Raw genomic sequence first — 15,388 nt, forward strand, 5'->3', positions numbered from 1 at the left:
AATATTTATAGAGGATTGTTGTCCCACATTTTAACAGGTTATCGAATTTCAAGATGCTCAATTCTAATATAGAGCGGATCCCGTGTCTTGGATTTGCCAAAGTGAAGCCAACCAGATAGGCCGAGTCTGTTATGGAGGCTATTCAGCCTTAATCGAGTGATCTTCCTAGACCCTCATGAGATAATCCAAAGCAGTATTCATACATGCCAAGAATCGAACGATGCCTCTCTAATAACAAACTCTACCCCAATATCAACTCGATTGTAGCTGAGGGCATCATTTTAAGTCATCTTGAATTGTATATAACACCTACAAGAAAATTAATATTCATGTTAAAGACATCTACAATGAGAGATTTATAACATACAATTTATGTTATAAACCTCTCAATATAAACCCCTCTCCTAGGTGGAGTTTATTTTTTTTTTTTATAAACTTGTATCAAATCTTAGGACCAGGTTTATAAAAAAAATTAATGGAGAGAGGATAGAGAGAGAATTTTAAAAGAAGTAGAGTTTTTAAAAGAGAGGTTTTATGATAATAGAGAGTGAGTTTTAAAAGAAGTAAGATTTTTAATTTTTGATGTGACAATTATATGACAGAGCATAAACCTCTTTAAAATGTTTACAACTACAGATGCCCTTCCAAATAAAAAATCACATCTCACGTGTCACATAGAGGATTGAAGAAATACATAAAAATATCAAGAAATAGAATTAAATATTATATTCTGTAAATATTTCTAATATACATGTTAAGAGTCAAGGGGTGAAATATTTAACAGCTTTAAATGAGTTTAGATTTGTATGAAATTAGCATTGTACTCATATTTATATTTTTCTTTCCTGATTTGTTGGAACTTCCATACTCAGATCCAATCGATCGTTGTAGCATTGATCCCAGTCGGCTCCTCAATACTTAATTGACTACTCCATTCGCCTTTTTTCTAATGAAATTCACTTAATTGCTTTCGTCAACTAAAAAAAACATTCTTCTTCAAACGAATCTCAATTGACTGGGCAATCTTTCTATTCGTTTGATAAAAGTTAATATCAACAATTAGGGGTGAGCATTCGATTAATTAGATCCATAAATTAACTAAATTAACCGAAAACCGATTTAGTGTTAGCTAACCGAATCAAATTAAAGTTTTACTAAAACTGAATTAACCGAATTAGTTATTTTAGTTAACACCGAATTAACTAAATTTGTTTAAAATAACAATAAAAAAAATTTATACAAAATTAATATTAAATTAACCGAATGCTCACCCCTACCAACAATCGACTATAATATCTCAAACAGATCTAATGTGGGGTATATAAATATTTAGATCACTAGTTGATTGAATTTCATTATCAATCAACTAACATCCCGTGTCTTCGACCAATTTTAAGGTCATGTTCACCTAAGTTGTTTGTCTACCCTTCATCTCATATATACAAGTCACTCCACTCACATCTAACATGGAGTTTTTCCAAATCTTCTACAATCAAGCTGTGCCCGTTAAATGTGTCATCCTTCTTTGATTTTATGGATCTTAAGCCATCAAGTCATCATAAACATTGGTCTCGCCAAGTCAAGTTGTACACTTGGTAGACTCTACACCTAACATAGAGAGGGAAGAGAGTCCTAACAATAATAATTACGAATCATAACTACTATATATAACAGCTATGATTCATAACTCCTGTCCTCTGGGCATAATTCCAATAGTAAGTATTTGAGATAAAATTATAATGGTTGGAGGTCAAAACCCAATAGAAGATTTCACCGTTTCTGTAGACTTCAATCCAGACATTTGCCACTTAACCTTATCGACTTTACCTCCCTCTTAATAGTGGTGGGAGGCCGAGGGGACCACTAATGTGTCATTCTACTTTTTATTTTATTTTTTTCTATTATTCATAACCACTACAACATATGCACGAGTGAAATCATGTTCAACTCAAGTCAACGCTATCAACCTGTTATAATAATAATAATTAACAATAACAGTTAATATATGTATAGATGAAGCCTTATTCAACTCAAGTCTCATAATTAATCAATACTACTGTTTAGCAATTATGAATCATAATTATCAATTATGATTTATAATTACTATAATACATGCGTAAATAAAATCCTATTCAAAACATCCAAATAATATTACGAACCAATATAGATGGATGTTATACTAAATATTAACAACGTGTTGAACACAGTTAATGAACTAAATTTATATTAAAAAAATTAAAATAAAAAAATGAATTTTAAATATAAAGAATAAAAATAAATAAATAATAAAACAACAAATAATTAATATTAATGTTACAATAACTATGAGTGTGTTAATAAAAAGGAAGTGTTAATATAATGAATATCTGACATATTATTCAAAGAGATATATGTATATTAAGGTTCAAAGCAATACGAATATGCTTAATTTAATAGCATAATTATGATTTGTAATTACTTTAATATATGCCTAAATGAAATCCTACTTAGAGAGTGTTTGATAAATTCTACTAAATGCTTCTTAAATTTTAGCTATATGAAAATACTTTCTTGAGTGTTTGTGAATGTCAACTTCTACTTCGGCTTCAATAGTTTTTACTCAAAAACTCAAAGCAAGAATCTAATATTTTTTTTTACTTCTACTTTTCTATGGTCTAAAAATTAAAAGTTGACATTTATTCCCTTAATAAATTAATCATTTTATATAATTATCATCACATTTATGACCTCAATAAATTTATCCTTTTACATAATTACCACCAACGATATATATTTTTTAAATAATATTTTATATTTTATATAATTTATATATCTAGATTTTTTATACATATTTTTATTTTTATTAATTAATTAATTATATATATATATATATATATATATATATATATATTCATTATAAAAAATAATAATTTTGATACAATATTTAAAATATAATAATAATTATATAAACAAATAGTATTTCAAAATTATATTTTGATAATTAAAAAAATAATTTTTTTAATTTAAGGATATTATTATCATTTAATTAGAAATTAAGTTTAAAAATAATTATTCATCAAATACTCTAACTTTATCTTGTATTAACTTTTAAATTCTATTTCTAATAGGTGATTTAATTTTCATAAATTAGCACGACTCCATAACAAAGAATAATTTAAATAATAAAAGTAGGATAAAATAGAATGCTATTTTAACGATTAATAATAACAAAGTACTTTTCTTAATAATTTTAATAAAAGATTGAGTTTTTATAATAATAATAATAATAATTTAATTGGCTGTCATCAACCATCAAACTCTTAAGGTTTTTTTTTTACCAAAATAAAAACAATAATAAAAATTAATAATAAAAAAAACTATTATTAGCCATTTGTTGTCGTCCTCCGCCTTCGTCTTCGCCATGCCCTCTAAAGCCAACCCCTCCCGCGCCACCCCCACGTCGCGGACCGCATTCCTCGCCCCCGGGACCACCCACATCCACCACCTCCACCGCCGGAGCAATGGCCACTCCATGGCCGCTCCTCCTCCACCTCCTCCTCCTCGCCGCCTCACGCCAGAGCTCCCTCGCCTCCGCCGCCGCCGTCGCCGACGTCCTCCTCCAATTCAAGGCCGCCCTCTCCGCCTCCGCATCCGGCACCGACGTCGCCCTCCGCAACTGGGTCCCGGGCTCCTCCCCCTGCCGAGCCAACGTCACCCTCTGGTCCGGCGTCATCTGCAACCTCGACGGCAGCGTCCGCGGCGTCAAGATCGAGAACATGAGCCTAGCCGGCACCCTCAACACCGACGCACTCGTCGGCATCCCCACGCTCCGCACCATGAGCTTCAAGAACAACAGCTTCGAGGGCACCATCCCGGACCTGACCAAGTTCCCCGGCCTCCGCTCCGTCTACCTCTCCATGAACAGGTTCTCCGGCGAGCTGCCCGACGGCCTGTTCGACCGCCTGCAGTGGATCAAGAAGGTGCACTTCTCGCGGAACCAATTCTCCGGCCCGATCCCGAGCTCGCTGGCGCGAGCGGCAAGGCTCCTGGAGCTACGCCTCGACGGCAACCAGTTCCACGGTCGGATCCCGAACTTTCGGCAGCCCGGACTATGGCTGGCCAACCTATCCAATAACAATCTCCAAGGACCCATCCCGAGGCGCTTCAGGAAGATAAACGCCGACTGGTTCGCCGGTGAGCTCTCAAGAAAATAAATTGAACAGAAGGAAAAAAAAAAAAATCAATTACTCATAATCATCGCTGTTGCAGGCAACGACGATCTGTGCGGCGCGCCTCTGAGGTACGAATGCGGGTCTCCGAGGAGGTCGCCGGGATTCATCGCGGGGATCATCCTCGTCTGCATCGCCGTCTTATTGGCGGCAATCGGGTTGTCGTTCATCTTCTGCCGGTCTCGGAAGCAGCACAAGGACGCAGGAGGGGCGCTTCCGACGACCCAACCTGCCAAGATCGAGCCTGTTCCGGTAAGGAATTTCTCCATCGCTCGACTCAAAGCGATTAGCAATTCCACCAAACCAACCGACGGACGGACGACCGTGCCCGCAGGCGAACAGGGAGGAGCATGCGAGCGTGGGCAGCGGAAAGAAGGTGCCGAAGGAGGAGCAGGGCCGGCTGGCGTTCGTCAAGGATGACAGAGTGAAGTTCAACATCCAGGACCTGCTGAAGGCGTCGGCGGAGGTGCTCGGCAGCGGCAGCTTCGGGTCTTCCTACAAGGCCATCCTCTCCGAGGGGCCGGCGGTGGTGGTGAAGAGGTTCAAGGAGATGAACGGGGCGGGGAGAGAAGACTTCTACGAGCACATGAGGAGACTCGGAAGGCTCACGCACCCGAACCTGCTCCCCCTGGTGGCTTACTACTACAGGAAAGAGGAGAAGCTCTTGGTCACAGATTACGTCTTCCATGGCAGCTTAGCTCACCTGCTCCACGGTATCTATCTATCAATCAATCTATCGATCCGATCGATGAAAAATGGAAGAGAGAAATTTTACCCTAAAATTTTGGTTGCAGGGAGCAAGGGATCGACGAGTGTTCCTCCGCTGGATTGGCCGAGTCGGCTGAAGATCGTGAAGGGGGTGGGCCGGGGGCTGAGGTATCTGCACGAGGAGCTGCCGGTGCTGGCGGTGCCGCACGGCCATCTCAAGTCCTCCAACGTGCTCCTCACCTACTCCTTCGAGCCCATCCTCTCCGACTACGCGCTCGTGCCCGTCATGAACAAGTCGCACGCCTCCCAGATCATGGTGGCCTTCAAGGCGCCCGAGTGCGCCGGCGGGGGCAGGCCGAGCAAGAAGTCCGACGTCTGGAGCTTCGGCATCCTCATCCTCGAGATCCTCACCGGCAGGTTCCCGGCCAACTACCTCAGGAAGGGACGACACGTCGGCACCGACCTGAACAACTGGGTCAGCTCGTTGGTGAAGGCGGAGGAGGAGCAGCAGCAGCAGCAACGGAGCGCCGGCGAGGTGTTCGACGCGAACATGAAGGGGACGGAGGGCGGCGAGGGGGAGATGCTCAAGCTGCTGCGCGTGGCCCTGGCGTGCTCGGAGGCTGACGTGGAGAGGAGGTGCGAGCTCGAGGAGGCGCTCGCCAGGATCGAGGCGCTCAAGGAACGCGATGACCACGACGGAAACTGCGTCTGATGGAGGCGTCGTGCGGCCGTCGGCGTTGGAGTTTTTGAGGTGGCATAGCTCCCTATTTTTCCCTTGAAATTTTGTGTAATCTGAATTTTGAGAAGAAAAAAAGGGCCTCATTTACGGTAAGGTTTCGTTTTCTTCCTGAGGTCAAAGCAAACTAATTAACTAAATCTAGCGATATATATTCGTTGACTTGAAATTTTGGGATGAAGTTTGTCTGTGTAATATCTGTAGTTGACTCAAAAGTCAGATTGAAAAATAACCGAAAGCAGATCGAAATAAATAGGCTGGGATGTTTTTGGAAGACGAGTATGGTGGAGTACACGGATGCAAAATGGCCTGAGTTTTTGCTAAGCCGCGGTTAAATAGCAGCAAAATCTTTTGCCCGGAACAGGAACAGGACCAGGAACCGGAAGAAAACCTCACCAGAAAATGGCCGGCAAATGCAATATCGACTTTATGGAAGTGGCAATGCAATCAGTCGTCGTATGCCAGACCATCATTGTCATCGTCATCAACTCCGAAATCACCCATCCCTCCGAGCACGGTCAAGAATATCAGTACTGAGACAACCTGAGCTGCGATAAAATACTTGGCTCTTCTCCGGAACGATTTCTCCTCCTCTGTTCTTTCTCTTTTCTTTGGCTTGGGCTTAGGACCTATAGATTCATAGCCAATAGAATAAGAACTTGAAGCGTTCTAAAAAAACAATGATATGGTTTGCATTAGTCTACCATGTTCTCATAGATTGAGCCTAGTTAATATACGAATGAACTAGACTAAGGAAAGCCATAAGCAAGAAGACTCTATAACATCGATTTCCCATACTTTGGAGGAATTCATTTACACAAGCAACACAATCATGAATACCTCTTCTATTCCTCATATGTTTACAGATGAAACAACAAACTTTGCATCCTGCAGTTTTACTTCTGATAAATACACCTGGAGTGGCATGTTTTTTGAACTAGAGTAATTGACCTAATGGTATGTGTTCAATGGTGTCTCCAACATCTGCATGGTTAAATTAACAACTGACCCTACACTAGTCTACCCTACACTAGTCTACGGGAAGAGGACTCAGTATGGTTCATATGGAAAAGAAATTCTTCTGGCCGGACAGTACACTACCTCTAGGTCGTAATATTAATCCAAGGTTTCTTCCCAAATCCCCATGACAAATCTCAGCAAGCTTTTATCACATTTCTTGTTGGTACTCGTACAGTTGTTTTTATATCCAGAGATGAGATAAGAACATCGCTAAAAGATCATATGAAAAATACTGCATGATAGAAGAGACAGAGAACAAATAAAATTGACTAGTGGTTGACCTGAAATTACATTTAACTAGCATAAAGCAAAATATAGCTAATTGGTTTCTAAAACCTTACTCTGCTTTGATTTTTTGGTCCTGGGGACTGATGATGACGATGCTTCAAAAGGAGAGGCTGTTTGTGAAGATGAACAACTAGCTTCTAGCATGTCGCCTTTAAAAGTTTCTACAAACCTTGTTAGGTTGGCATACTTTACAAGACTGCTTCTCAATAACGATGTTTCCTTTTGTCAGAAAACACAACAATGAATGTTCAGATTGAAAAACAGTAGAAGATCTTTTCAGGAAAAAAAATGATAGTACAAATGTAGATCCTTAAAAATCTATCTACATTTGGAATTAGTCAGATATCAATTCCGAGTATTTCTCATATACAAATACCATAAAAAATTTAAAACATTAAGACAAAATAATACTTTCAATGAAGAATAATGGGCTTTCTACACTCCCATTGTTTTGCGTAAAATGTTTTATCCGTGTGAATTCTAAGACAAATTTACAAAGAAGAGTACTTTTTATGTTTAGCAGATGGAGGACAAAATATTTTCCCCTTCTCCAGTGGGTGTGGGGAGGTGACTGGTTGAGCTGGTCTAGTCAATCTAGGTGATCTGATCATTCCAGATACTCAGATTGGTCTGAGCAAGTCAGGAAAAAGGTCCATTGAGTCAAGGAGGCTTGCAAATGATATTGGAGGGAAAAGGGATAAGAGTAAAGGGCTCGGGAACAAGGGTAGAGGGTGAAGGGAGAAGAATTGTTTACTGATGAGGGTGGACCCATCAACCAATGGGGGAAAATGTATTCCACTCATTCTTTAAGGAAATCATTTCCTTCCAAAATGCTGATATTTTCCATTAAGCAATAGAAAATTTACCATTGACTATGCTTACATCGTACCAAACACTTAAAAAGTCAAAAGATTTTTTCACCAAACAAATACAGCCTTTAATCACTAATACTAGCATCCTAATTACTTTCGTCTAAAAATCCAAGCTAGCATATAAGATTGTGTTAATATTTTGCAGGAAAAAAACCAATAGTGCAACAACTTTACTCGTGAAAATCCATCCAGTGTTCTAATATTATAACCCACCTTAATTCCAGTATCATAGTTCTAGTAAAAGAAAGTTTGTCAACTGCACCAGTTGGCTTTGATTTATTCAATAATACATTTTTCTTTTAAATATTCATATGCAAATTATGCAGCATTGATATTGTCATCCTTAGGAATCTTCAACCAAATAGCCAATAATTGGAAATTTCAGCTGAAATTGATTTTGCGGACTTGATTTTATATCTACCATAAGTAACTGCCTTGTGGAACAGAAGGTCCATCCGTTTTAATAAAACACAATAAGTACTTAAACCTTTAGCCAAACTCACATCACTTGAAAGAGTATGAGATATGACATTCATAAATTGTAATAGAACCCATTTGAGACTTAATTCTAAGAGAAGTGATTCGATTCGGAGAGATAATGGTTGAAAATAAATATCACAATTTAGTGCCATAATTGCAGGTTAATTTACCATAACATCATGATGCTTACCTTTTATAATTTCGTGTATTATTTTCTCTTCACACTGATAAAAGAAGTAATTTTACAGGAAATTAGACGATGGAACGTTTGGAATTTATCAGGTCATAGGATCATCTTGTGAAGACTTAGTTTAAGTCATACGGTAAAGTAGGGGCTCTTAACTGGGCTGCAATAAAAATGGTGTGTTAGATCAAGAACCAAGTGGATTGCTGACAGTGACACAACACCTCGTACGGCGTAAAATTACCTAACAAAGGAGACTTTAACCACACTAAGGAGACTTAACCACACTTCGCTCAACAAATCCAGGAGGTAGACGGCCTTCCCCCAGTTTGCCTACAGGGTAAATCCGAAGCATATCTTATGCACACTTAGAGGCCAACCTCTAGAATATTCATCCCTATTGGGATTTAAACTTTGGTCTTCTTACTTGTTCCCCTGAGTGCTTTGCCACTGCACCAAATACCAATCTTAATAATGTTCCATGTGTTGGTCAACTAGCAAAATGGCATAATTTCATCTGTGACAAAAGGCATGGAGCAGTTTATAAAATTGTGGTAATGAGTGAATGAGGTAATTCAATTCTGTACTTAATGTTATTTCATTGCATGTGTTGAAGGATTCAAATAAGCTATTAATTGAAAGGCCACCAAGTATGTCAACCAACTTCTCTGTTAAACACCTCTTATCAATATAATGAGCCAGAACTTTTGAAGTTAGAAATCAGACACTTCTCACTTCTTGGACCTAGAAACTTTTGTAGTACTTAACAGTTGACATAATTTATGGCAAAAGAAGTTTAACGCTCTTGAAAAAGTCACAAACTCCTAGTTCAAAACTCTTACTTCTCAGTATGCATCCTTGGAAAACTCTGTAAATGTAAAACTTTAAAACAATTGAAACAAATCATAAATAAGCTTACTAGAATTCTCAGTGACTTTAGGAAGCATATTTCTAATGGACAATGAACATATATGGTCCAGTCCTTGGTTGAATAACTTACCATTAATTGCATTGGCATACGCACAAATATTCATTTTGTCATTTCAAACGATCTTACAACACCGCTTGTGTCAATCATGCTGAAATTCAATACCAACTACAGCGTAGCTTGTGTCAATCATGTCAATGGTGCAAACATTCGACACACCTTGGCACATTAAGACATGCCTCAAAATAAATTCAAATTATTTTATTTCTCTAAAATCTTAAATAAATTAATTAGCTAATTCCTATAGTTTTATTTTTTAAGCAAAGAAATTAAGTATAAGAAGACTATAGAGTAAAATATATAAGGATTCATCTTAACATGCAATGAAGAAAAAATATAAAATCTTTTTAATTCAATTACTGATTTATATAATTTATTAAAATTAGAAAATCCAAGTGAAACAGGATTAACCAAGTAAAATATATATGAATTCATCTTGACATGTTTTGACATATGAATGTGTCAAGGATCAATACAATATAACATACAAAAATTTAATTTAATTAACTATTTAATCGTTATAGTCTTATTTTATAAGTAAATAAAGTTAAGTGAACCAGTCTTAAAGGAATGAGAAGTCTTGCGGAACATATCGAAGCTGTGACAAACACAGGTCACTTGTAAAAAAGAATATTTTTCTTCTCAGATAGAGAATTGCAATATCTAGGGAGGTAGTATCCAAGGAGGCAAAAAGTGAGGTTTTTTTCCACTATTGGTGTTGAAGAGCCTAGAGCAAGAGGTGTCATAAAAGGTGTGGACATCAATTTTTCAAATTTTCATTGTGCTTTTACTCTTTCATTAAATAATTTTGGATTCTCTACATGGATATAGACTTACATTGAACCATGTTAAATTATTTTTATCTTCTTTGTGTATTTGTGTTATTCTGCCATAATAGATAAAGATTTAACCACCTGACCTTACAATGTTGATTACTCTATAACCTAGAGGTTCCAATTTTGGATCTACAAATGTTGCATCAGTGTGATTTTTGACGGCAGATAATAGCAAGTGGTGTTAGAATTGTCTCCAACTTCATGTAATGGTACCAGAGTTCTTGTGATCCAACATCATGGGATAATTTATATGACACTAACCAAGCGAAAAAAAAAAATCAGCAATTAACATATGCAGCATATTACATATAAAATTACATACCGGCAAAGCATTGATCACAAAGGCAGCATGTGCAAGGAAAAGAGCATCCACACTAGTAGGCCTGTTGAAATAGAGAAAAGTTTCAACCACACAGCCCATTCAAACTGGCTCCTAACATTCTAATATGATGCTCTGGTTTTGCTTGAAATTACTTTAATATGGCAAGAAGAAATTGGAAATTTCATATGTTCTATAATTGAAATTCCTGGAGTACCTTTCTTCAAAGAAAAACTCCTCATTCCCCAGTTTCGCAGATAGAGCATTGTATGCTAAATTTGCTTTACGGTAAATCTGCAAGCCAGAAATCCCAAACTAACTGAAAGATATAGGATGATTGAATAACACATCGAATAATAACAACAAATTGAGAAAGCATGAAAATCAAAATTGAAAGAAAACTGATTGACACAAATTGAGCATCATCAACTTTGGCAGAGCATAAGCTAAATAGCAAAAAAGGAGATAGAAAGCTTAGTTACAGGCATGCAATTACAACACCCAAATATACATTGTGAGCCCACTTATACGAGTTATATCATTACTTATGAATAGACGACTTGCAGTTTTAGCAGTTCCATAAAACTATGCATCATAAATAAAAGAGAAGTAAACCTCTTCCTCTTTCTCTGTAACATTAAGCTTAGTTATTCCATGCAATTGCTTCACTGCTCGAGATTGATTCCAGTGGAGAACCTTTCCGATAGCCCAGGGAAGGTCAGAGAAATATATGTAATCGGCAATGGAACTATCACAAGCCACCCACAGTTCATATTGCACTGCTTCTGCAAGCCAGGTGCTGATCATCACTTTTGTGGATACCCAATCAGAGAAACAGTCCTTGGAAAGTTCAGAATCCAACTGTATAATGTTTTCTTCATTCAAAATTTCGAGAACTCCTCCCTTCTCATTGTTCAAAGCAACATAATCCCCATACTCAACATATGGTATGTGATCTGTTAAAAAAAAAACAAAATGAGATGTGACATTTTATTTAACACTTTAAAATATATTTGAGAGATTTGACTAAAATATCACAAGTGTAGAAATTGAATAAAAGATCTGTGACCAATAGGAGAGAACAAGGAAAACTGTTTAAAGTTGTTCTTGATACTCTTCTTGTTTTTACTCAGGATGAGATATTGAAACTATTATTTTATGCAAATCTTAAAATTGCATCCATGAAATTATCAAACTGAAACAGAAATTTAGGATCAAATTGTAGGTTAAAGAATTTGGCAAGATAATGATTTTTTTAGGAATGAAGAGTATATTCTTGATATCAAAAAGGAATTGGGATGCTAGAATGTAGTCTGATGGGTACTCAGCTAGAAAGAAACTGGAAACAGGGGGAGGATGAAAATGGCCCCTTGATAACCAGGAAATACCAGTGACAAGCTGGTATGTTTATGTACTTCTCTGACTCAGCATGATTATCTCCTATGAGATGAGTGTTGTGAGTCAATTTAAACACTCACCCACTTAACAACATTTGAATGGCATGCCTCATAATAACCTTAAATATCTCAAGTGAACTGGAAAAGGCTTGATGTTTTGGAAAAATGAGGGAGAGACCAAAGGCTTTGCAGACTCAAATTACGCAGGATATAATATGGCTAGTGGATCAACCTCTGGGTTTTGTATCAAGCTATCGAGGGATTTGGTCGCATGGAGAAGTAAAAAGCAATTACTTGCAGTATAAAGTATGCAAAAGTATAGTTCAAAGCCCATAGATATTGTGAGTTAATTTGGCTGCAGAAATTGATGGAAGATTTACAAGGCTACCTGCTCATCCAAAATATTTTATAATAGAGGTGTGAATGGGTCATGCCTAGGTCATGCTTGAACTGGGAAGCATGGGCACAACACAGACAAGTTCAGCCTCTTTTTTTTTTTCATGTCCTACCTAGTTCTGCTGGCCCAATTATTATAAAAAATTTTAAAAAGGAAATCTGAAAATCAGAAAAAAAAAAAAAATGAGAACAATATTTTTAACATTGATATTGTTATTCTTAAAAATTATAAAAATCTATAAAATATATTTTTGTAATATTACTATTAATTTATAAATAGGCAAGAAAAACTCAAGTGGCGGGCCATGCTAGGCCCAATCTAGTGTTGTGTCATGTCGATCCGGGCACACCTAATTTGGACACGAACCCTCAGGTCATTACCTTAGCACCCAGTCTACTGCTAGGTGTTTATGGTCGAGCACAGCATGGTCCAGGCCAACTTCAGCCATGTCATGCCAATGCACCCCAATCCATTATACACCCCTACTATCAGCAGAGTTAATGATCATATTTAAAATGACAGGATGAAACGTGTACGGATTAGCCAAAGCATTATAAATGAGAAATAAACCAAACTATCTTCCTATAGCTAGTCAAGAAATAAACATGGTTACCAAATCCTTGTCAAGGATTTGATTCACTCATCAACAAGCTAGGAAAGATAATATTCATCAGCTTGGGGAGTGTTAGATGTTGATAGAAGAGCTCAAATTAATAGGATTGATGATGGGATTGTGATTTGTTGTTGTTTTACAAAATGTTAATTGTTACCTATTCTATTCTCCCATAAATATATGATTTGCATTTGATTCAGAAAATCTTTCTAATATTTTATTTTGGAATAATCAACTTGTTTTTATTTCTATTAGAGTGATGGAATTATAGTACTAATTACTCCCATCATTCAGTTATTTGTTCAAAACACAAATTTATAACTAACAAATTTTGAATCTAATGGAAGTCCAACACTCAAAATGGCACAAAATGGCAAATTGAGGTAAGACTAGATTGATGACAGAAGAATTGAGACCCGACTCTTAGTAAAACAAATCAATTTAATACATAAAAAGGTGGATCAGCCAATCCTCAAGTACATCTTTGGATTCATTTAAATTAGTGAGTAGGTGGGAATCAATGGACTACCTTTTTGTGAAACAAAGTACATGAGTTGTCCGAAATAAAGAAGTGGCTCAAAGATAGCAAAAGCTGAAGGCACTGAAGCACCACAGTTGTTAGACGCTAGGAGGAAGTGCATTTCTAGAAGCACACGGATTAAGGTAAACCAAAATACTCTATGAAGATCATTTCAAGCCTATGATATACCAGAACATGAGATGCAACTATGACTCAATATTATCTGACTTGCTTATCTGCTTAAATTCATGGTTTTATGTCAGTTGTAATTCAAAAACAAAAGGTGAAAAGATGCAGGGATGAAATTATAAACGGGAAAAAGGAAATGGAGATAAGATGAGAATGAACAACTGAAATGAGAAAATCAGTTTTCTAATCTCCTTTTTCTTTTCCATTAAGCAATCCTTGATCAGTTTAGTATTTCCTACTCAAAGAAAAAATAGTTCTGTTCCTTCAACAGATAAATAATCAGCAATCACTGAAACTATTTCAATTAAAAAAATGAAAATAGAGGGGTAGTTTTAGTCTTGAACTTTAGTTCATACTGTTATGGCTCTGCACTCGTGACAACTCAGATATCACAAGTTCATGAGGCTTGAGTTCAGTGCAACTATGATGCACTTTTAACAACAACGAGATAAGTCAGTTCTATTTGCAAAATTCAGTTACGAAAATCAACTCATATAAACAATTCTCTTATGGGTACTTAGAATATTATGAATAAATCAAAAGAAATTCTAAATGGTAAGCTAACGCTACCATCATCAAGAATTGCTTTTTTCCTAATCAAATAGAGATCCCAATATGCAATTCCTATTAGGGGCCCTAAGGCTTGAATATCACCAAACAAACACATTCTTTTACTATACCCGAATCCATAAATCAAACGACAAGGCGTTTTGAGGAATTAAAAACAAATAAGTAAAACAACAAGCAACCTAAGACTCAAATTGCAGAACGGAGAAAACCACAATCCACCGCCACAAGGAAAAGGCACTGATTGTCAAAGGCAAGATTACGAAGAGATACAGCGAGTGAGATGAATAGGAGGACGTACCGGAGTCGGGGTTGGAGCGGTCGATACGGAGTTTGAAGTTGACCTTGGCGAAGCGAAGGTAGCAGTAGACGGGGAGGCAGACGGGGCAGGCGGTGGGAAGGCCGAAGCCTCCCTTCCGGGCTACGAGGACGATCTCCTGCGCGTCTTCTACTCTCTCATCGTCCATCTCCACCGTCGAGGTTTTCCCGGCGTTGGCAGAGAATTTCGATTTTGTGCGGCGACGAGGACAATCCCCTTCACAGGTGTGCTTAGGTCAAGGCAAAAAATAAAGGGTAAAATTTAAAAATGCATTTAAGTTTTTGTATTTTAAAAAATTGTTATTTTGTGATAGTTTCTAAATTTCGATATTTTGTGGTTTTTAATTTAAATTTTAAAAAATTCATAAAAATTATATTATTTTAAAATATATATATATTTTATAATTTTTATAATAATCTTAATTAAAACTCTAAATTTTAAATCCTAAAAATCAAAATTTACTTTGAAAAAAAAATATTAAAAGGACATGACATGCCAGTTGATATTATATTTTGAGAGTATCTTATTTTATGTCGCGAATAGCTCCTGTAATATATAATACTGTATATTAGATTTATATGTTATCAAAATCTGCCGAATATAGTTGTCGGGTTCGAATCTCTTATTAATTTTTTATCCGTCGAATATAGTTGATTGAGATATTTTACACACGTTCTTATCAACCTGAGTAGTACTGTACCTCTCCAAAAAAATCTATTCGGGATTTTTGGAATATGGGACTGTAAA

The 15,388-nt window shown here is 36.9% G+C and overlaps 2 protein-coding genes across 5 annotated transcripts; one reads left to right on the plus strand and one right to left on the minus strand.

The window, feature by feature from the left end:
• The first annotated feature begins 3,500 nt into the window (after window positions 1–3,500).
• Window positions 3,501–5,628, plus strand: LOC122007032 (pollen receptor-like kinase 5). Its single transcript, XM_042562794.1, has 4 exons — window positions 3,501–4,173; window positions 4,249–4,460; window positions 4,543–4,921; window positions 5,003–5,628. The coding sequence occupies exons 1-4, from the start codon at window positions 3,501–3,503 to the stop codon at window positions 5,626–5,628; spliced, it is 1,890 nt and encodes a 629-aa protein (XP_042418728.1).
• Window positions 3,531–14,891, minus strand: LOC122007033 (mitochondrial outer membrane import complex protein METAXIN). Of its 4 annotated transcripts, none has more exons than XR_006118827.1 (9): window positions 14,624–14,891; window positions 11,255–11,595; window positions 10,857–10,933; window positions 10,643–10,703; window positions 7,014–7,179; window positions 6,049–6,281; window positions 4,984–5,708; window positions 4,517–4,911; window positions 3,531–4,437 (listed from the first exon to the last, which is right to left on the minus strand). XR_006118827.1 is itself a non-coding variant. In XM_042562795.1 (6 exons), exons 1-6 carry the CDS (start codon window positions 14,787–14,789, stop codon window positions 6,100–6,102), a joined length of 993 nt encoding a protein of 330 aa, XP_042418729.1. In that variant the 5' UTR covers window positions 14,790–14,891; the 3' UTR covers window positions 5,874–6,099. The 4 variants fall into 4 exon arrangements, 1 of the variants encoding a protein (XP_042418729.1); XR_006118828.1 differs by having other exon boundaries at window positions 3,531–4,141; window positions 4,228–4,911; XR_006118826.1 differs by having other exon boundaries at window positions 3,531–4,911.
• Window positions 14,892–15,388: the final 497 nt, after the last annotated feature.

This window comes from Zingiber officinale, chromosome 7B, assembly GCF_018446385.1.
Source record: "Zingiber officinale cultivar Zhangliang chromosome 7B, Zo_v1.1, whole genome shotgun sequence".
NCBI classification, from domain to species: Eukaryota; Viridiplantae; Streptophyta; class Magnoliopsida; order Zingiberales; family Zingiberaceae; genus Zingiber; species Zingiber officinale.